This window comes from Lagenorhynchus albirostris, chromosome 4 (assembly GCF_949774975.1).
Source record: "Lagenorhynchus albirostris chromosome 4, mLagAlb1.1, whole genome shotgun sequence".
Taxonomy (NCBI): domain Eukaryota; kingdom Metazoa; phylum Chordata; class Mammalia; order Artiodactyla; family Delphinidae; genus Lagenorhynchus; species Lagenorhynchus albirostris.
Window position 1 is genome coordinate 42,787,942 of NC_083098.1, and position 22,755 is coordinate 42,810,696.

General features: G+C 36.1%; 1 protein-coding gene and 1 non-coding gene across 3 annotated transcripts in view; one reads left to right on the forward strand and one right to left on the reverse strand.

Moving 5' to 3' along the window:
* The window catches only part of CFAP299 (cilia and flagella associated protein 299), a 615,047-nt gene that overhangs the window by 91,567 nt on the left and 500,725 nt on the right, over positions 1 to 22,755 (reverse strand). For both annotated transcript variants that reach the window (XM_060147200.1, XM_060147199.1), the window contains one exon: positions 1,779 to 1,921. In XM_060147200.1, coding sequence (XP_060003183.1) covers positions 1,779 to 1,921 — 143 coding nt within the window. The remainder of the gene's footprint in view (positions 1 to 1,778; positions 1,922 to 22,755) is intronic.
* On the forward strand, positions 2,532 to 2,604 carry TRNAR-UCU (transfer RNA arginine (anticodon UCU)). Its single transcript has one exon. It is a non-coding gene; the product is annotated as a tRNA-Arg (tRNA).

The window sequence follows — 22,755 nt, forward strand, 5'->3', positions numbered from 1 at the left end:
TCTCTGAATCTGGAAAAGTGTGGTGAGAGTAGATGCATGTATAAAGGAATATTTCACTTAATAAAAATGAACTACTAATTTTTTTTTCCAGAAAAAATCTGTTTCAAAAAGTAGAGAGTGCAGCCACTTATTTTATTTCAGAAATGTCACCAGAAAAGCCTGAGTCACTCTGAGGGCATATACTCCCTCGTGGTCTTTGGGGAAGCCTAAGGCTTGCTGTGTTGGGAGAATGTGGACAAGTGTGTAGCAAATTGGGCCTCTGAGAGGTGGGCTGAGGGAAGGAGGGCATGTGGTGTTCTAAGAGTTAGGGGCAGATGTGTTCTGAACATAGATGGTGGGCCCAGGGGCCAGTAGCAGCCAGAATGGAATTGTGACTGGGAATAATCAGAAGGGCACTCTGAGGGGGGCACCAGCTAGTAAGGAAGCTGATTTTGGTTGACAGAGAGACAGATCAGGTGTTGGTTTCTATGTTTAGACTTAACGTTCTCTGTGAAATGTGAGGCAAATATGGACAGGAGTCAGGGTCAGCAGTTGAGAACAATGATTTTGAGAGAGAGGTGCAGCTTCAGAATATTTTGGGGGGGAGAATTGTAAAACTACGAATTGAGAAACAGCAAATAAATGGGTGGCTGAGGGCCAAAAAGGGGCTGGCTGAGTTTGAAGACCATAAATTATTGGTAGCAGCCATCCACACCTTTGTGAAATTTCTTAAAATTTCCTTCTGCGTTACCCAGGGGTCAAGCTAACGGTGCAAGCAAGAGGATAATTGGGTCAATCTGCTTTTGAGGGTCATCAGGACAGATACAACCAAAGCACAAAAAGACATGGGCAGCTGGGATTATTGCAAGAGGCAAGTTAAATGATTTTGCTATGCATCTAGGTTGGATAGGAAAAGGGGTATGTCCATGAAATGGTGATGGGTTATGAAGTCTTTAGATAATAGCAAGAAGGATGGACACAAGAGGGCAGGAATGTCAGAGGAATAGTGTTGTTAAAAGTGTCAAATAATTTGTTGTACAGTGAAGTGGAGTTCCCTGTGCTATACAGCAGGTTCTCATTAATACCCCAATTAAAAAAAGTATTAATCTGGATATGGCAGTGGAGAGTTAAAGCAGAATGCTGTTACTACTTTTGTGTTCTGTGATAAGTGAGAGGTATAGAATAAAAAGTTTAGCTTGAGAGCTATTCAGGAGGTGGTAGAAGGATCGGGATCTATAAGTAGGTTGACTTTGTAGAGTAGATCCTATGTGGTGAGATAAGGGTTACAGAGGAAAGGATAGGGGTCAATAGTAAAAAGAATCATGAGTAGAAGAAATCCCCAAATAGGCCAGTGGTGAGAGTAAATGAAGGTGAGCTACTCAGAGGCCTGGATTTTGGTTGGTGACCAAAAAGAAAAAAAAAAAAAAAAAAAAGTGGGAGGAGAATGTGGAATGTGTTCCATGGACTGCTCTTGAGGCTTTTAGACAGATGAAGTCCCAAGTAGTGCAAGAGCCATGTGAGAGTAGCAAATTTTAGGCTCTACTTATCATTTAAAAGGAATGTCACTGAGAATTTACTTATCTCATCTCTGAAGAGTTCCCTTCCTCAGGCTGTTAATGGAAAATATGCATCTATGTTCATTCCCTGTTTTAAAATGTATTTACTTTTTATTCAAACCACTCTTACCACATTCCTGCTATATATACATTAATGTTCCAGAAAATAAAATAAAAATCCTTATCTTTACCTCTGAGAAGCTTGTTCTCTTATTGAAGTTGTGAAAAATGTGCACAACTTACCTCATATCTGTGGGTCTTGGAAGAAGTCTTTTTTTTCCACTAAAGTAGACTTCAAAATCTTCAGTCTTTAGCCTGTGAGCATAGTCAATGTATCCTGACACCTCCTGCCCATGAGAATTTCTGTCACGAATAAAGATCACGGACTAGTACATAGAAAAATAGAGAATGCAGAGAGTAAATGAACAAAACTCATTTCAGTAAATTTTACATGATAATAAAATCTACAGTTATTGAGTGATACCTGTGTTATACCCTATTCTAAGTGCTTTATGCTTCATACTTACCATGATCCTATGGGGTAAGTATTATTATTTTCTCCTGGCAGTGAAGAAATTTATGAAAAGTTAACTGAACATGCATATAATGTTTATATATAGCAATTGTATATAACAATATCAATAAATAATTCATACAAGTCTTCCTAAGGACAGACATTATTTTCAGTATTTGAAAATAAAACATTATTTACTTTTTTCCCAGTCCCATTGTCTTCTCTTTGTCATCATTTTGCAAGTTAAAAAACTGAAAAACAGAGAGGTTGAGTACCTCACACAGCTAGTAAATTGAGAAGCTCAGATTAAAACCCAGGCTCATGTGTTTGTACTTCTAATCATTACATTCTTTTTCCATTTAAACAGCTATATATTTTATGTTATATATAGAAAAATGGGGTCCCTTCTTTTTATTATCATAAGAGTCAAAAAAATCTCTACAAAATTAAAATCTCTTTGCAAATTAAAATCTTTTGGGACTTCCCTGGTGGTCCAGTGGTTAAGACTCTGTGTTTCTATTGCAGTGGGTGCAGGTTTGATCCCTGTTCAGGGAACTAAGATCCACATGCTGCACAGCATGACCAATAAATAAATAGTTTAAAAAAAATGAACCACTTAAAAAAAATCTCTTTACAAATTAAAATCTCTTTAGAAAATTAATTTTATAGGTCAAACCTATGCAGAAAGTACATATTTCTCCTTTGTATCAATTCCTTCACAAATATCTTTGAGCAGCTACTACATGTGAGACACTGTTGAATGTGCCAAGGATACAGTGATAAGCAAGACAGTAAAGGTCCTGATCTCTTGGAACTTATGTTTAGGTAAGCAGAGACAGACAATAGACATGAAGAGAAAACAATACTTACAGTGAGGGATAAGTGTTATAAAGCAAATAAAGAAGATGGTTGGCTAGAGGAGTTGGTGGTGGTGAAGGCCACTTTAGGTAGAGTAATCAGAAAAGACCTTGAGGAGGTATTTAAGCCAAGACTTGAAGGCTAAGAAGAGGTAAGCCTTGTAAAGATCTAGAATAGGAGCCTATCAGGAAAAGGGAACAGCTGGTAGAAAGGCCCTAAAGTGGAAACAAGGTAATGCAAATAGAAGAATTGTAGTCTTTTCCTGCTCAAGCCAGTAGACATTGATCTCAAGTTCTAGGAGGAAAAAAAGAAAAAGAAAAAAACACTAAGTGTAATTGGAAAAGTTCATAATGTATTCATTTCCAAATCTAGATCAAAATGTAGAATTTCATGGAGAAGTTCTGTATTTGGAAGAACCTGTAAACAAGCCTTCCTGTTCCTCTTGAGCAATTACTGGATTGTTACTTGTTGGGTCTTTGTGTAGTCAATTATAGGGAGCACTAACACAGGTCGCCTCAGATAGCAGAGTTTCCAAAAGGGTGAAGTTAGAAAATTGAAATAATTCTTTCCCCTGCTACACCTATGAAAACAGGTTGCTAACAATATGCCAACAGAAAAATGGAGGAACAGAGACACAACTTAGAATTATTTGTTATTCTGCTGATGCTTCATCTTCCAGCTTACTGAGAAGAATCCTGAGGCACTTTCTTAGCCCAAGGGGAGGGAGGGTTGTACTGGATTAGTGATGTTTCCCATAGATATGCCTGGATGAACTAATATTCATCGTTATTTCTGTGCCCAAATGTGTATAAACTCAATCCATAGTCCTTCTCATTTCCCCCATGTAACTCCCAGTTAAATTTATATGGATTTCTCCATGCTTTTAGTCACCTAGTTTTTACTTTATACAGCACAAAATTTAAATGGATAGTAACTTAGACTTCTTGAGATTCTCACACAACTAAACCAATAACTAACTTTGCTGTCCCTACTTAAACAAGGCCATGAGCTATACATATTTCATATGTAATACAAAAGGTGCTTGTAATCTTTATTCAATCAAGGCTGCTCCTGATGTAAGGCAAATCATGCAGGGACTGAGAGGGGGAAAAAGATCCAAAATAAGTCCTTTCCTTTCAAAATGGAACTCTATTAACAGAAAAGAAAGCTCCTCTGTCTCTCTCTGTCTCTGTTTTTGTCTCTGTTTCTCTGTCTTTCTCTCTTTAAATGAGCGATGGACCAGCCTTATTCTTCTAGCAGAATAGCATACCAGATATTGTAACTGACCTTCCTGCTGAAAACAAATAAGAAATCTGGATAAAATCTAAAAAATAACTTGTAACATGCATTGATACACTGGCAAGAAAATGATGAATACTCAGAGTCCAAGAAATAAATGAAAGCAGGAGCCCAGAGAGGAAAGCAGAACCCTAAATTCATCCTTGTCTTGCAGGGATTTGCCCAACCTTAGAGAATCTCAGCAAAGATTTCATGATTATGTCAGGTGGGGGTGACAGGAAACAAAATCCAGTCTTTCAGATAGAGAGACTAACAGGACCTATTGCAGCAACATAAAGCTGAGAAACAAATAAAGGATGAAAAAGAATCTCCACTGTGTTCAGAGAAAAGAAGAATCATTCCAGAGTTACATCCAGAGAAAACACTTTTATGGTGAACAATATATAGATTTTTTAGACCAAACAAACAAATAAATAAATAAATAAGAGACTTGGCTAACAACAGCCTCTTGCTCAAAGAAATTCTGCAGGATGTACTTCAGGCAAAAGAATGTGACTCCAGCTGGCAAGTTAGAGATAAAGAGTAGAATAATAAGAAAAAATAGAATAGATAAGGAATAGAATCCAATATTATAAATATATAGGTCAATATAAACAAATGTTAACAGTATCTTCTGTAATAAAAATAACAGTATGCCTAAAATTTTTTATATAAATGTATGTTTGGAGAAAGTTGTCAGAGTTAAAGTTGGAGTGTCTAAATTTTTTAGAATGAGGGCAGCTATACTGATTAACTTTAGAATTTGCTAAATATGTATGTATAAATTTGGGTCACAACAGGAGATAGTGTATATCATCTTTAAATTATTAGAGGATAAAACAAAGTGAGGAAAAAGCAATCAATCAATGAAACAGAAGGCAAGAAGGAAGAGGAAAAATTTGGAAGAGGCAGGACAAGTAAAATACACAAATGTAATGATAGTATTATGGGCTGTATTGTGTTCCCTCAAAATCCATATGTTGAAACCTAACCCTGAGTACCTCAGAGAATGTTTTAGACAAAGGACCTTTAAAGAGTTAATTAAGTAAAAATGAGCCCATTAGGGTAGGCCCTAATGCAATCTGACTTTATAAGAAGAGGAAATTTGGACACACAGAGAGACGTTGGGGGGTTGTGTGCATGGAGAAAAGACCATGTGAAGACACAGTGAGAGGAACCATCTGCAAGCAAGGAGAAAGGCCTCAGAAGAAACCAAATCTGCCAACACCTTGATCTGTTTTGGACTTCTAGCCTTGAGAACTATGAGAAAATAAATTTCTGTTATTTAAGCTACCCAGTCTATGGTATTTTGTTATGGCAGCTCTAGCAAATTAATACAATAATAATAAATTTAAATAATTAAGTAATTACAATAAATGTAAATGGCCAAATGTTTAAGTTAAAAGACAAAGATTATTAGAGTGAATACAAAAATATGAAGTAAAATATAAAGGTTGAAAATTAAATAATCAAAGAATACACAAAAGAAAGTTCCTATCCAAAAGAGAGCTGGTATTGGCATATTAATATTAGGCAAAATGGACTTTAAGGCAAAACGCATTACTGGAGATGGAGAGTCACTACATAATGATGAAAGATTCCATTTACAGAAAGATATAATAATTCTAAACTTGAATGAACCTTTGAAAACATAGCCTTAAAATAGCTAAAGCAAAAATTGATAGAACTGTAGAATAAGTCATCATCACTGTGGTAAATTTATCTCTCTCATTAAGCTCTAGATCCAAGAGAATAAATATTTAAATATTATAGAATAAATATAGATTGTAAAGAATTAAAATATACAAGCTTGACTGTTCAGTTTTTAACTTAGTCAAGTACCTAAACATCTTTAGTCTTTAATGTTCTTGTGGATAAAATGACTGATTGTCTAAAATGATATATATTTGACCATAATTTCACTATTTTACTTCATTATATATATCCTTGCCATGTGTGTTAAAGCCCTCTGCCCATGGAAATCTGAATAAATTTCAAATCTCACTTCTCTAGTCTTGTGAGAGTTAAGTGCCTGCTCTGTGATTTTTGTGAATCCTGAGATTTTGGGGTTTTCTGAAGCTAGATAACTTCAATTAAGGCCAAACTGGGTATAAGTGTGATCCCCTCCATGTTCACTGTGTGTCTTTGGGTGGGTTGTTCAAACTCTTAATGCCTCTCTATATTCATAAGTCCTATGCTCTTAAATAGGTTCCTGCAAAATCCAGCAAGTCTCTACACCAAACCAAACACCCCTCAAAACAAACCAAAACAAAACACACCAAAATAAACAAGAGGCCAAAATCCTGCTTGGACCTAAGCATTTAGTTAGTTAAGCCTCCTCTTTCTTTTTTCTTTTTCTTTTTTATTGAAGGATAGCTGACTGATTCTGTATATTTTCACTTACATGTGAAATCTAAAAAATAAAACAAATATAACAAAAACAAGAAACAGACTCACAGATACAGAGAATAAACTAGTGGTTACCAGAGGGGAGTGGGGGGGGAGGGGCAAAATAGATGAAGGGGATTAAGAGGTATAAACCACTAGGTATAACATAAATAAATTACAAGGATGTAATATACAGCACAGGGAACATAGTCAATGTTTTATTATGACTTTGTATGGAGTATAATCTATAAAAATATGGAATTACTATGTGGTACACCTGAAGCTGATATAACATTGTGGTTAAGCCTTCTTGCAACCTGTCCCTTCTACCTGTTTGTCTTTCCACTCTACAGAGTAACAGAATAATCTCTTCCTTTTGTCTTGCATGAAACTGCTAAATTCACATTTAGGTGCTGCCAAAGCCTTACCTTCTGCCCTATTCACCCAATTTGTAAACAACATGCAAATACTGTTTCTTTCCCAACAGGAATTCTGGTGATCATTGTATTTACGATTCCTTTTATTTTCAATAAAAACAAAATGTTCAACTAAAATTTCTATAATTTTAGACCTAGGAAAATATTCAGAAGGAGCTGTTTTTACAAAAATCTGTACAGACCAAATGAAAATTACTTTATTCATATCTTTCCAAGTATGGTTACATATGTGTAAAAGTATATTTTTAAAAAAAACTTTTTAGTAAAATTAAAAAAAATTTGCTAAAATGAAAAATCTTCCTAATGAACAACACGCTTTATGAAATTATTTTAAAAATCTGGTTAGAACTGTTGATGTATAGTAATTGGTGATAGTCAGGAAATTACAAATTTAACTTTAGAAATGCATCATTAAAAAAACACAGTGTAGGGACTTCCCTGGTGGCACAGTGGTTAAGAATCTACCTGCCAGTACAGGGTATATGGGCTCAAGCCCTGGTCCAGGAAGATCCCACATGCTGCAGAGCAACTAAGTCCGTGTGCCACAACTTCTGAGCCTGTGCTCTAGAGCCCGCGAGTCATAACTACTGTGCCCATGTGCCACAACTACTGAAGCCTGCGTGCCTAGAGCCCATGCTCTGCAACAAAGATGAGCCACTGCAATGAGAAGCCCGCGCACCACGCAAAGAGTAGCTCCCCGCTCACTGCAACTAGAGAAAGACCGCACACAGCAACGAAGACCCAACACAGCCAAAAATAAATAAATAAATTAATTAATTAATTAATTTTTAAAAAAAGCACAGTGTAGGGTAGCAGAAAAACAGTAAGACAGAAGAGGTGAGAGGTAGAGAATTAGAATGAAGTTAACTAATGCTCTTGATTAATTAATTTAATGTGTTCATTTATAAAATGTGTATTTTCCTCCAATGTGAATACTAATTACTCCTACCATTAATATTACTATCTATCATCTATTAAGAACCCACTATGTTTTGAGCAAAATATTAGCTTTATATTTATCATCTTATTTAATTCTCTAAAATATATATAATGGCTAGATAGCATTATTATCCTCATTTTATAAATGTAGGACCTCAAAGCATTGAGAGTTTGAGGAACCTCCCAAAGGACATGCAGCTAGAGAGTGGGGCACATACACTCACACACCTACTTCCCATGAAGCCCATGCTCCTAACCACCATGCAGCGGACACACAGACCTGGATCCAAATGCCGACCCTGCCACCTTCTTACTTTGTGACATTGGTAAGTTAGTTATCCTTTTTAAGATTCAGTTTCCTCTATTACAAAATGGTCATAACACCTGCCTCTTAGGGTTGCTGTGTGAATTAAATAAGACTATTTTTGCTAAGCACATAACAATGCCTAGTACATGATAAAACCTCAGTAAATATTACTTATTGCTTAAAAAAAATTTTACTATATTGTCATTATTGTAGTTATACTGTGTTAAGAGTTTTGTCAATACCTTTGGGATAAGGAAATGGAATGATCATATCAGAATTCCATTACCTAAGTTTGTATAATTATGTTTAGGTTGCAGTACATGTTCAATTCATTTGTTAAATTTAGTCATCCTCAGTTAAAACTTTGGATGTATTTTGAAGTTAAAATTTAAACAATCTTTCCAGGTATTTATACAGGATGGGCCTAATTGACAGTAAAATCATGATTCTGGCATCCACAATGGATATAATAGGTTAACAGAGCCCCTTTGAAGAACCAGGTTTATTTCAGCTTGAGTGTGACATATTTTAGTAACTGAAAGCTTTTTTATTTGGATACCTCTGTTGTTTCAATAGGAATTAGAAAATGTTATAAATAATTGTTTTAAACTTCTCTACTAACCTTTCTTTTTCTTTTAAAAAATATAATAGCTTTATTGAGGTATAGTTTACATAACATAAAATTCATTCTAAAGTTTTAAGTGTATAATTCAATAACTTCTAGTAAATTTCTAGAGCTGTGAAACACAATGTAGCTTTAGAATATTTTCATCACCCCAAAGAGATCCCTTGTGCCCATTTGCAGTTAACCCTGTTCCCACCCCAGTCCCAGGCAATCACTAATCTACTTTGTATCTCTATAGACTTTCCTTTTCTGGATTTTTTTTTTCATATAAATGGAATCATACAATATATGGTCTTATTCATTCTAATAACTTTTTAATCAGAGTTAATTTCCCAAAAGACACCTGAAAACTCTATACTTTATATATCGAAGGGCTCTTTTAAATGATGATGCTATGTTTATAAGAGGAAAACTTCCAAAATGCTCATAGTCCTTAGATAAGACCCTTTAATCTTTTCTAGAATAATTCAAGTTACAACCAACACAAATATTTCAGTAAATCAAATGATACTCATTTGAAACCATGAATAATGGTCTACATTTATTTGCAACCTAAGCAAAAGACACAGATTTTTTTTTTAAGTAACAAAAACAACAATGAAAAGCACAAGAACAAGCTATTGATCAATATCAAGATACAAGCATTCCTGAAATTGAAGTGGGGGGTCAGACACCAAGGAGCATGTGGAACCTGAGATTTTACTGAGATGGTCTGTGACCTCAAATGTGAATCAAAAGACTTATGGAATGCTTAGTTAGGTCCTCATTACTTCTCATGTGTTGGGAAAAGATGAATTAAAGTACAATTTAGACCATTAATATATCATTTGGATCTCTGGCTGCTTGTGTTTTCCCAGAAGTGGATTAAAATACAAATTCATAAACTTGTTATGAGTTGAGTACATGTGTTGCCTGATTTTTCTTGCCAAACACTAATGAGGAGGCATAAACCTGATACATCGAAACTGGACTTTTTCAACAGTGAAGCCAAACTCAGTTAAACAAAAAGCGCACTAAGCAGTATGTTGCTGCACAAAAACTGAAACATCCATTTCAGAGTATGAAAGCTGTCAGACAAGCTAAGTACTGGTGACTCCCCCACTGAGACTGTCAGCATGCTCCCTGATAAAGACAAATGAAGAGAGAATTTTATCTCCTAGAATTTTAAGACTCTGGAATGCCTTTATGAATCATTAGTTTTAGGGAATTGTTTTGTTTTGGAAGAGAAATGATTTTGCAAATGGAGTCTAAGTTTGGACAAACAATTGTTTTCTAACATTTCAAAAGGTCTGTCACTATAAATTTCTCTGATACAAGTTATTTTCCGAATTTTTTATGCTGATAATTATTTCAAAATTCTATATCTTCTTATTCATTTGCGATTAGACATATCTTTTCACTATTCACACACTTCTCAGGGTTATGTGAAAGACAGCTTTTGTCCTCCCTGTTGGAGCCTTATTCTCAGAACCAGCAGACTTTTCCTTCCACATCCTGTTGCACAAAGCAGGTCACAGGCCAGCTGAGATTCAAGAGGCAGGCAGAGTGACTTCTCTTCTTGATGGGAGCACTTGCCAAGTGTCATTGCAAAGGGGCACGGATAAAAGACAAAGTGAAGAATGGTGGCTATTTTTTGCAATCTATAAGTATTTACCATAAAGAACCTAAGAGTTTTGCTCATATTTCGACAGTTGGAGATTTGATTTCTGAAGGGAATCATTGACTTTATTAATTTTTTTTCTCTCCCAGCTTACAAAAATGTCCATATTTAAAAAGGTTCTTCTTTGCGTTACCAGTGAGGTTAAGAACTTAGGAACGTCCGATCTCACTGTTAGTATCCAAAATGTTCTGGAAATTTTAATGAATGAAAATAATATTAAAAGTATAGATAAGCTCTAAATACTGGAAAGGAGAAAAATTATCATATTTGTATATAGAATGATAATTTACTTAGAAAATCAGAGACAGCTAACTGAAACCAGTACAAAATATCTACACAAAAAAATAATAGCTTGGTTTCACACTAGAAATAACCTATTAGCTATTGTGCATATAATCTTTATTTTCAGTATGCTTTTAAAAAATTATAACATTCTTCCAAACATCTTTTATGAAAAACTTTTCTAAAATAACATAAAAACTAAACAAAGAGGCTACATTGCTGAAGGAAATATATTATTATAAAATAAATGTATTAAAATTTTAAGCAAAATACCAATGGGGTACTTTTGATTCCTTAGAATTTTACCTTGAAGATCGTGGTTAACATTATCTAAGATAATTTTGAAAAGGAAGAATAAACAGCAGAACTTGCATTATTAGATATGAAGTTACAAAAATTAAATCTTATATCATTGGTAGAGTGACAGATGGATAATGGAAAGTAATACTTCAGAAACACACCCTTACACACAAATGTGTATGCGTATAGTGTATATGTTTTCTATAGCATGATATTTTCTAAATTTTCTATAATGAATGTATACTCTTCTTTAACTACACGACTCCAAAATCTTTTCTCCAAACATACCACTCTCTGAACCTCCACCCCCTATTTTTCTAGCTCACATAATCTGGAAGCACTTTCAGATCTTTGGAACTGCTGATCCATTAAACTACCATGTTTCAATGTTTACTACCCTCTTTATATACTCGTTTTCCGCTTTATACAGCTAAGATTCCATGGTGGAGCATCATAATTGTTCACTTGCATACCTCTTCAAATTCCTTGCACGTATCCTGTTACACTCATTGAAAAAATTCCAGTACTGTTTCGACCCAACTTTCCTTTTATTGTTTTTGCATAGCTATGACTGAGTTTGGCAAGAAAAAAAGAAAACTATAATGACTCTTCTCACAAATATTAATAACCATAAACTCCTTTGGACCTATAGCACTTGCATAATAATTGTCTATGATAAGCTCTTCCCCTCTCCCACACTCCCTTTTTTTTATATCTTCTCTCCTCAAACTTTCAACAATATCTTTTTTTTCCCTCACATTCAATGATTTTTCCCTCTGAAAATAGAAGCATCTTGGGAATTTCCTCTGCTTGTTACCTGAGCTCCCATAACAGTTTTAAAAATATTTTTCTTTTTGCACTTACTATTTTATATTGTAGTGTTCAAGGTCCTTGGAGACTGGAGACTATATCTTTATCTAACTTTGTATGCTTAATATCTCCCCTGGCCCTTGGTTCAAAGAACATGTATAACCAACATGGTTTTGGATTTGAGGTGATTAAACAAAGTCCAACAAGATAAACTGCGAGCGTGCTATTTATTTAATCATGCTTCACAGAAAGTGTCACCACGTAACAAAATAATACTAGTGCTAAGAGCTAACTTTTAAAGAGTGTTTACTAAGTGCCAAAATTTCTCTCATTTAATCCTAACACAAGTCCCACAATGTAGGTAACATTATTAATCCTATTTTACAGATAAGAAAACTAAAGCAAGAGGAGGAGCTAGGGCCCAGGCTTATATGGTTAGTGTATCAGTCAGAAGTCCAACAGAAAGCAACGGCAACATTTGTGTATGTACGCAGGGATTAATGGATGACATATATAGTCATCACAAGGGATCCTGCATGAAGCCAGGGCTACTAGTACTGAAACTGACACTATCCCTACCACAGGCCTCCCCCTCACCCTCAAGTGGGAGAGTTTATCAGAACCCAAGAGGGAAGGAGAGATGCACAGGCTGAGAGCATGCTGGAGCAGAGCAGATAACTGATGTCAAAGGACATAGATAGCTATATGTAATCTCACAGAAGGAGGATCAAGGGAATAAATACCTTCCTGCTGGAGCCTCATATTGGCCAAATCTAACCGGGTCCAGATCCCTGATACCATGCATGTACCCCATAGAAGCAGCCTCCCTAGGTAGAGAGTAGGGTGGAGAGAATAATGGAAGAGGCTATGAAGAAACAAAATCAATGTATATGGAATAGTTAGTGATAATGCTGGGATTTGTACCCAAGCATTTGACTATGAAGCCTCTGCTATGCTCGTGGGGTGGCAGGCAGGAACAGAGGTTTCCTTTACAATTCAGATTCCAAAAACAAATTGATTCTTATGAACAAAGGGATTTTTACTTCCTTGCCACCATTAACATTGATGGAACATTCATTTTGCAAGGATAATACAATTGCTTAGGAGAATAAGACAATCTGGGAATAAGAGAAAAATGACTATGACATCACATATAGATTCTTTTTAGCAAGCTGATAGGCACTTCGAATTTTGCATGGTGCTATTGGTTTGGATCAAAGGGCTTCAGGCATGATCAAAGACTAAGAAATCAGAAATAAGAGAGGCTGACAGAACGTGGTCATCCCAGTGGGATAACTGCATCCTGACAATGAAGATATGACAAAGCCAGAACATAGTCTCTTCAATTAACAAGACTAATTGTGGGTTAAAACCACTTCCTTAGTGAGGAGAAACTATAAATTGGTATCTGAACTCATTATATAGTGAGGTTCTATAATTCATTGAATATGAATGTGTAGTAAATTATTTAGCATTCTCATTATAGACTGGATTCTGTCAACCTCAAAAAATATTTTCATTGTCTCCATACAATTCGAAGTTAAAAAACTCATCTACATCTCTTAATATAGGCTTCTGAACAGAGTTAATCATACTTTGCTTTGGAGGGGCTCATTCAAATATACTTATTGAAAGAACAGTGTGCACTGGGCGCTGTCCTAGGTGCTGGAGATACAATACTGAACGAAATAAGAACCTGACCTCATGGAGTTCACAGTCTAATGAAGAAGACAGGCAACTTCTCCATATGGAAATCTGGAAGGAACTTCTTCTCCTTTACCATCTGGGCATTTTCTCTTATTCTTAGAACTCATTTTCTTGGAGGATTTTGTGGACCTCTGCCCCTATGCAGTATCTCCACAGAACCCATTTCTTAACTCTCCTCTCAACTATCATACTGTATCTTATTGGTCTCTTGACTGTCCCCCTGTTAGACTGTAAGCTGCTTGTGATCAGGGATGTTACCATCATGTACCTTTGTTCCTCCACAGTCAAGCCTCATGTCCAGCACAGAGAAGACATACAATAATGTTTATTGATTAAATGCATAACTGAACAAAAGAGAGAAGAAAAATATCTTTCTTCTACCCACTTTCCAAACGTTAACCTCAAAATGGGCATGAGTCATATGCACACTTGATGGCGAAAAGTTAAGAGTCACAATTTATTGATAGTCCTCTATGTGACAGGGGCTTTACTTGCATTTCTACTAAGTAAATTAGGCATTTCTATTTTCATTTTTTTAATCACATAAGAAAAATATTATATTTTGCCCAAGGACTCACAGCTAGTAAATGGCCGAGTTGGAACTCCGAATGGAAGTTTCCAAACTCAAGTCTTTGTTCTCTCCAACACCAGACCACCTCCCAGCAAGCATGGAAGAATGTCTCAAAATTAGTTATAAATTGTTGCTATGACAATGAGCACATTCTCTAGTAAGATGTCCTCAACCCTATGTATAAATTAGGAACATGGTGGGATTGTAAGTACTCACACTGCCATACTTTGCCTTCTATACAAGATTGTGCATGGTCTAAAGGATATTGCCAATCAACATTGCCTGGAAGTGAGTACCTTCTGGAGGAAACAAGAAGTTATCCAAGGGTTTAGTAAGTGTCCACCTCTCTGTCCTCAGCCCCCAAAGAGAGGTGATGCTGTCCCACCCAGCAATCATAAGCAAATGAACAAAGGAAGCCTGTGCAGCATTACCTGGAATGTGAAATTCAGGGTGACCATGTGGACAAGTGATCCCCAACCTTTTTGGCACCAGGGACCGGTTTTGTGGAAGACAATTTTTCCACGCATGGTGGGGGGCAGGGTGGTTCAGGCAGTAACACGAGAGATGGTTCAGGCAGTAATGCGAGCGATGGTGGGGATGGTCCAGGCAGTAATGCAAGTGAGCGACAGGGAGTGGCAGATGAAGATTTGCTCACTTGCCCACTGCTCACCTCCTGCTGTGCGGCCTGGTTCCTAACAGGCCAGGGTTTGGGGACCCCTGATGTGGAGAGTTAAAGGGATTAGGTAAAAGCTAACTGATATAAAAGTAGCAAAGTCCTAAACAATATTCAATGCTGAATACATTTCAGAGGTATGGGACGGGGAGTCAGTGGAGACGAGACTACTACTAAAGAAAGATTTCAGGTCATTCATTCATTCTCATGTTCAATGAATATTTATTGAGAATCCATAAGCAGATCGCTGTTCTAAACACTGATAATAAATGGTGAATGAGATAAGGTCCCTGCTCTCACTACAATGCTTTTCAGTAGAGAAAGAAGAATCATAAATAAGTAAACAAATAATTGTAGGTATAGATACTGTGCTGTGAGAACAATGAAGTTGATATTAATTGGAAAGGACCTAGCTACTTTAGATAGTGAGGTTGAATCAGGCCTCTCTGAGGAGGAAATGTTTTAAGTGAAACTTGAATAATACAAAAGCCATGGGAAGATGCTAGGTAATAACATACCAGGCAGAAGGAATAGCAAATGCAATGGTCCTCTTACAGGAAATCGCCTGGCTTGTTCAAAAATATAGAAAGCAGGTCATTGTGTCTGGATTACTGTGAGAACAGAGAAGTGGATGGGGAAGGGATGACATGAGATAAATTTTAGGATTAAGTAGGACCTAAATTTTATAGGCTAAGTGGGCTCTAAAAATGGCTTTCAATTTGATTTAAATGAGATAGGTCTGCGTCTTTATTCCTGCCCTGCCACTAGGTTCATCAGTACCATTTTTCTAGATTCCACATATATGTGTTAGCATACAGTATTTCTTTTTCTCATTCTGACTTACTTCACTCTGTATGACAGGCTCTAGGTCCATCCACCTCACTGGGGAGGCTGGGACCAAGTGAGAGAGTAGCACTGACATATAGACAATACCAAATGTAAAATAGATAGCTAGTGGGAAGATGCTGTATAGCACAGGGAGATGAGCTCGGTGCTTTGTGACCACCTAGAGTGGTGGGATAGGGAGGGTGGGAGGGAGGCTCAAGAGGGAAGGGATATGGAGATATATGCATATATATAGCTGATTCACTTTGTTATACAGCAGAAACTAACACAACACTGTAAAGCAATTATACTCCAATAAAGATGGGAAAAAAATGTAATAGGAAGTCACTGAGTAGTTTCATGTAACAGAGTACCATGAGTTTTAATTTAAAGACATCGCTGGAGAATTTAAAAGGTCTTCTGGAGAAGAAAGTATGGGGCTGGAGCAGATGGTGTTGTGAGAAGAATGGAGGATGGAACAGAAAAGACAACTGAGATGTATAAGACTTTGTCCCAACCTTCAGGACTAGAAGGCTGCTGCAACCAATATGAACACAACAGCCATAAATTCTATTTAGTCATGTTTTAGACAGTAAATTGGCATTTAACTTACATTATTGTTGACGAAATGATAGTAAGATTGGATTTAGCACGAATACCCCAGACCCTCAAATCCTATCCACTACCCACTCCTGCAAAGCATCTGAAGGAAATGAAAACTTAACGCTAGTGAACATTCCTGATTACTCGGAGGTTCTGTTGGCAACACGTGGTGTCATAGCCTAAGGACTTAGGCTGAATCACGTGAAAGGGCAACTGTTATTAAGGTGCCCGAGGTGACCCTGCATCTAAGATTATAGGTGGCTGAAAGGCATCCTCTTCCCACATCCCATTTAAGCTCACATCCAAGCTTCGGCTATTGTTATTAAAATCTAATATTCATTAAACGATCAAACTGGGTCATGCACTGTGTAGACTGGGCCATGCGCTGTGCTAAACACTTCACATGCATTATTTCATCTAGTACTCACAATGAACTAACAAACAAGCACACTTATCACCTCCACTTTACTGATTAGAAAACTGTGACTTGAGAGAAGTAATTTCTCCAAGTTATAGCTATATGTGACAGAGCTAGAATTAGAATTAGAAACACGCCTCTGGCTCGTTTTCTTGCCAAGATTTTCTCATTAGCCTGGTAAACAAAGAATTACAGAAGACGGCTTGGGTGAAAAGGAGACAAGAAGTTCCTCTTAGTCTATTTCAAGTGTCTTGGGTCACTTCAGACAAAATCTAGTACAGACAAAAAGGCATCCTTTGTGTGGTTTAGTTTCGCTCATCAGGGGATTTGGGACAAAAATCTCATTTTAAATGAGGGTACCCATTTGCCTGGATTATTACCTTAGCATTCTATTGGGAAAGTTTGTTGTCACACAAGTTTTAGTTGTCTGGGGATCAAATATAATTTTTTAGATTTAGATTGAACTATAACTGTAATACTACCTTAGATGTACCCTACATTACCAAGCATAATTTTGTAATATTTTAATTACTTTCTTGGTTTCTAAAAATCTTGTTTAAGGAGTACGTTATAATAGGAATTTATGAGCCTGTGTGGATTTGTCTGCTCATCTGGGCAGCAGAACAATACAGTCAGGGACTGTGTTGGAACATCAACTTGGGGGCGTTGTAAAATGTTATTTGCACAGGGACGTTTGTATGGTCACTTTGAGCATTAAGATCTTCAAGACCAGTGCTCTAGAGGTTATTTCCTTCTAGATAGGAAGAGTTTGTGACCTTTATTGCCCATGAGACCACAAAATCGAGGCTAATTGAACAGCTAGGCTTCAATTAAGATGCCTACCTCAGCCAAAGATGATGCACTGATTCCACTGCTATGTGATAGAGCAAAATGAGCACTGGTCAGCAGCTCCACTATTCAGTGTATGTTTATAAAGTGTTTATTGTTATTGTGTGCTAGGCACATGGATGAACAGGACACCATCTTTGCCGTCAATCTTCCTCCATTCTAATGTATAATGACATATTTATCCTTCTTGGAAACATTTAGTTGTCATGAGTGGCAGTTTGGGATAGTGGAAAGAGTCTAGACTGGGTAGGAGGGAAAGCATCAGGGGCTCTTCTAATCTCTGCCTTTAACCAGCTATATGACCAGAGATAAGCAACTTAAGCATTTTGTGACTTATTTTCCTCATATGTAAAAGGAAAGTAGCAGGAATGTTTAGACATCTCAATCTAAAAATCTAAGAGGTAAACATTTTTTTTGAGGCTATTTTAGTTTGGTGTTTTCCAAAAATTCTGGAATAACTTGTGTGCTTAATAAATATTAAATAAAAATAAGATCATCTTGATCCTCTTCTTCCTTTGCTCATAAGTCCAGAGGATCTTTAAAGAACTTAAAACTCTTATGTATCATGCTAGGGAAAAAAAATCAAAACAAACTCTGAGAATAAGCATAAGATAAAAAGAACTGCCCTTAATCCTAAACTCTCTGAAATTCAAAACATGCAGGATGTGGTTTAAGGGTAATGTGCAAATACAACATTGTGATCTCAAGATTAAAAAAATAATAAATGTGTGTTTATCTTTGTTATCTGCCCATTTAAAATACTTTTATTTTTAACCATGATAATTATGCCAAATAACCCAATAGCATCTACTTTTAAAACAAAATACCAACTTGTCTACTTATATTTACGTCATTTTAAAATATCAAGTCATCCAAGTCCTTTCTGTCTGTATGATTTGTTTAGGCACTTTAAGGCTATCAAACATGTAAACATTTTTGATAGTCATAGCCATAGAAATAGTTGATGCTATTTATTAATGAAGATTAATTAATGAAGATTAAAGCATAACATACAGCATCTAGTTCAAATCACATATTTTGATTATGAAAAACATGAATTTGAATGTGGATCACTCAAATCTGAAATGTCAGATTTGTGAATTTTTAATAAACATGAAGCTATTAACATCAGCAAAGCAGATAGATTAATAGATGAACTTTTTCAATTTTCCCGAGTTAAGCACCTAAAAACAATGTCTTTGCATAAGGGTTTGCACAAAAATTTACTCATTTGCAACTCACAACAATCCTGTAAGGCAGTTTCGTCATCTGTAGAACGAGTACAATCTGTAGAGTGGGTACAACAATAACACTTCAGATAAATTAGGCTTCAGCATGGGCTGGGGTTTTCCTTGCTGGGACCTTGATCGTTTCTTGGATGTTTCCAGAAACTTCAAGGTCTCAGAAGCAAGGAAGGCAAGTAAATTGCTCTAGTGTGGAGCCACAGAGCAGAGGAGGGGCTTTTATTACCTTGAAACACATTCAGGGGATTTTTAAAATGGGGATTCCACAGAGAATGTCTTTTAAAAACCACTTATCCCCTTGGGAATTCCCATTTGAGAATGTGATTTTAAGATGACAATGAAAGAGAATTTGTTTTTTATGAGAAATATACTTTAAAAAAAATAAATTATCTTCTATTTTTTAAATATACCCACAGTATAGCCTAGTGGCATATGTAGGAAAGAAATTGCTACAGGGGCAATTTTGCAGGGTGAGGAAACAGCACAATGGCCAAGATAACTTAGCTTGCCTAGAGTTAAGTCTGCTAATGAAGGCCTGAAGGAGTAGGAGGCAGATCTCCTGATTTTTTTTTTTAATCCCTTAAAATGTTCATTAGATCACACTGCCTTTTTGTGCTCATAACTGGCCCATGAATTCACCAGTACAAGACAGTATTTCCTTTCCTGTGTATGATGCAAGAAAAACATGTGTTAAGCATTTCTGAGGACATTCTTTGCTGTTCTAGACAATGACTTGTCATTTTCTCAGTAAATGCTTACGGGTGATGCTGATAATGATGAGGAGGATGGGGGTGTGATACTGCTGAGCAACCAACAAATGTGCTATAATTACCCACAAGGGGCAGAACAGTATGATAAGCACAAGAGGAATATGAAGAAACATAATGAATATCATTTGCCACCACGTAGTTCACAATTCATTTGGAAGAAAATGTTAATCCATAGAAAAAGTAATGCATAATTCAAGGCAGCTCACATGTACCTACCAAATGAACAATCTACCAAAGAAACAGTTTAAATCTTTGGAAGAACCATATCACTGTGGACTGGCATAATCAGGATAGGTGCATTGGAAGAGAGGGATATGAATACATTTTGATGAATTTGTGGATTTGAGACAGGCAGAAATGTCCACATACCTAAAAAAAAATATGCAGATGAGAGTCTACTAGTTTTCTCTAATGTTTAGGCAACACATTCAGTTAACGTGTTAGAAAAACACAATGAATCAATAACTTGGTTACAATGGAATTTAAAGAACCACAAAAAGGACTATAGGTCAAATATTTGTGACCTCTTACTTTAGCTCTTTTTTTCCCTTTTGATAGGCACTGGTAAAATCAATATCTCCATCTCAGCTTGTTAATTTATAAAAATAAGATAATTCTTGTCTTTCACTTCAAGAAAGATCATCTAACAAGTAATTAAACAATATATTTTAAATAGTATTACTAAAATTATTATATATCTTTAATTCAGGAAAAATAAGAATTCCAGTATAAATAAGTATTTTACTTAAAGTGAGTGACTTTAGAAAATAATTAAGATTAAAAAATCAAAAAGGCTCTTTTATTTTCTAAAAGTAACTCGAAATATTAAAATCTCCTACATCATCAAAATTAGGTGGTGGAACTAGAAAGGCTAGATCATGGACCCCAAGGATATCCATGTCTTAATCTCTGGAACCTGTAAATATGTTGCGTTACATGGCAAAGGGACTTTGAATATGTAATTAAGGTTAAGAACCTAGAAATAGAGAGGTTAGTGTGGATCATCTGGGTCAACCCAATGTATTCGCAAGGGTTCTGAAAAGAGGAAAACGTTTCCCACTGTGATCAGGGAGGAGCTGTGACTCTTGAAGAAGGGTCATCAGATAGATGCAACACTGCTGCATTGAATATGAAGGAAGGGGGCCATGGGCCAATGAATGTGGGCAACCTCTAGAAGCTAGATAAGAAAACTAATTCTCTCTATAAATCTGCAGAAAGGAACTCAGCCCTGCTGCCACTTTGATTTTAGCCTGATAAAACTCACGTCAGACTTTCGAACTATAAACTGTAAGATACTAAATTGTGTTGTTTTAAGCTTCTAACTTTGTGGTAATTTGTTATAAGTTGCATAGAAAACAATGCAGCAAGAAATTTAGACTACTTACTTGGCTTCTACATTAGAAGGGGTTATTCAATTATTAGTTACAACTACGGATTATTTAGAAAAATCAAATCATATCATTAATTATACACAGGCTGACGGTAAAAGTGCTAAATCAATTTAAGAATTACAGTAACTAAGAATTAAGTAAATAGGGCCAGTAATTGAGATACAGAAATTTCTCAATGCTAAATATGTAACTGTATCTAAAATTGAAAAGTAAAATGGAAAAAAATTGAGCAAGTTATGTCATTCAGTAATATGAAGATATCAGACAGGGACTTTTCACTCATTTCGTTCAGGTTCCCTAAAAAGTGTTCTCAGAAAAGTATATGAGTCTTAATGGCACCAAAGGATGAGAGATATTTCATTAAAAAAAAATTAAAGCTAGTATATTTATTTCCCTCTTGCTGCTATGAAAATTACCATAGACTTGGTGGCTGAAAGCAACAGATATTTAATTCAATCTCAGTTCTGGAGGCTGTTAAGTCCCAAATAAAGGTGTCGGCAGGTCTTCACTTCCTCTGGAGGCTCTAGGGGGAGAATCTGTTCCTTGCCTCTTTAAACTTCTTGTGACTAAATTCCTTGGCTTGTGGCTACATCACTCCAATCTCTGCCTCTGTCTTCACATGGCCTTCTTTGTGTGTGTCTAATCCCTCCATCTCTCTCTTATAACACTCGTGATGGCATTTAGAGGCTGCTTGCTTAATTCAGGACAATTTTTTTTTTCATTTCAAGGATCTACTATAATTATATCTACAGAAACTTTACAGTATATGTTAACATTCACAGGTTTCCAGGATTAGGACTTGATAGCTTTGGGATCACCATTCAGCCCACTATAGCTGATTTCTGGAGTGCTGGTAATAATGTTTTTTTGTTTTTTGTTTTTTAATCCTGATGCTATACTAAGTTGCATTTAGTTTAAGAAATATGTCTGACCCTAAGTCTTACCAAAACCTGCATTTTAACAAAATCCTCAGTTGATTTCTATGCACATTAAAATTTGAGAAGCACTATTCAATAAATAGTTGAAGGTGACATTGTCAGAACTTGAAAAGTGACTGGCTGGCAGTGAAGAGAAGTAAGGAGTAAGTAAGAAGGCAGTATGTAAGACTTTAGCCAAACTTTTATATTTTAAAGGAATAAAGTTTTAGGCTAAAGGAACAATGATTTTTGGGTCTAATGAGCACATTTCCAAAATGAGAGAAGAATGGCAGAGATATTTGAGTCAGTCTGTCACTGAAGTCTCTGAAATTATTCTCTGTAGGTGGATGCCCATTGTCCAGAGGTGCAAGTCTCTCCTGTAAGTACTGATGACAGCCTCCAGGCTCATCCAAAATGTTCCACAGCTAACATCATACTCAGTGACAAAAAGCTGAAAGCATTTCCTCTGAGATCAGGAATAAGACAAGGATGCCCACTCTCACCACTTTTATTCAACATAGTTTTGGAAGTTACAGCCATAACAATCAGAGGAGAAAAAGAAATAAAAGGAATCCTAATTGGAAAGGAAGAAGTAAAACTGTAAGAGGCCATCAGAAAACTACTAGAGCTCATCAATGAATTCAGTAAAGTTGCAGGATACAAAATTAATATACAGAAATCTGTTGCATTTCTATATGCTAACTACAAAATATCAAACAGAGAAATTAAGGAAACAATCTCATTTACGATCGATTCAAAAAGAATAAAACACCTAAGAATAAACCTACCTAAGGAGGTAAAAGACCTGTACTCAGAAAACTACAAGACACTGATGAAAGAAGTTGAAGATGACA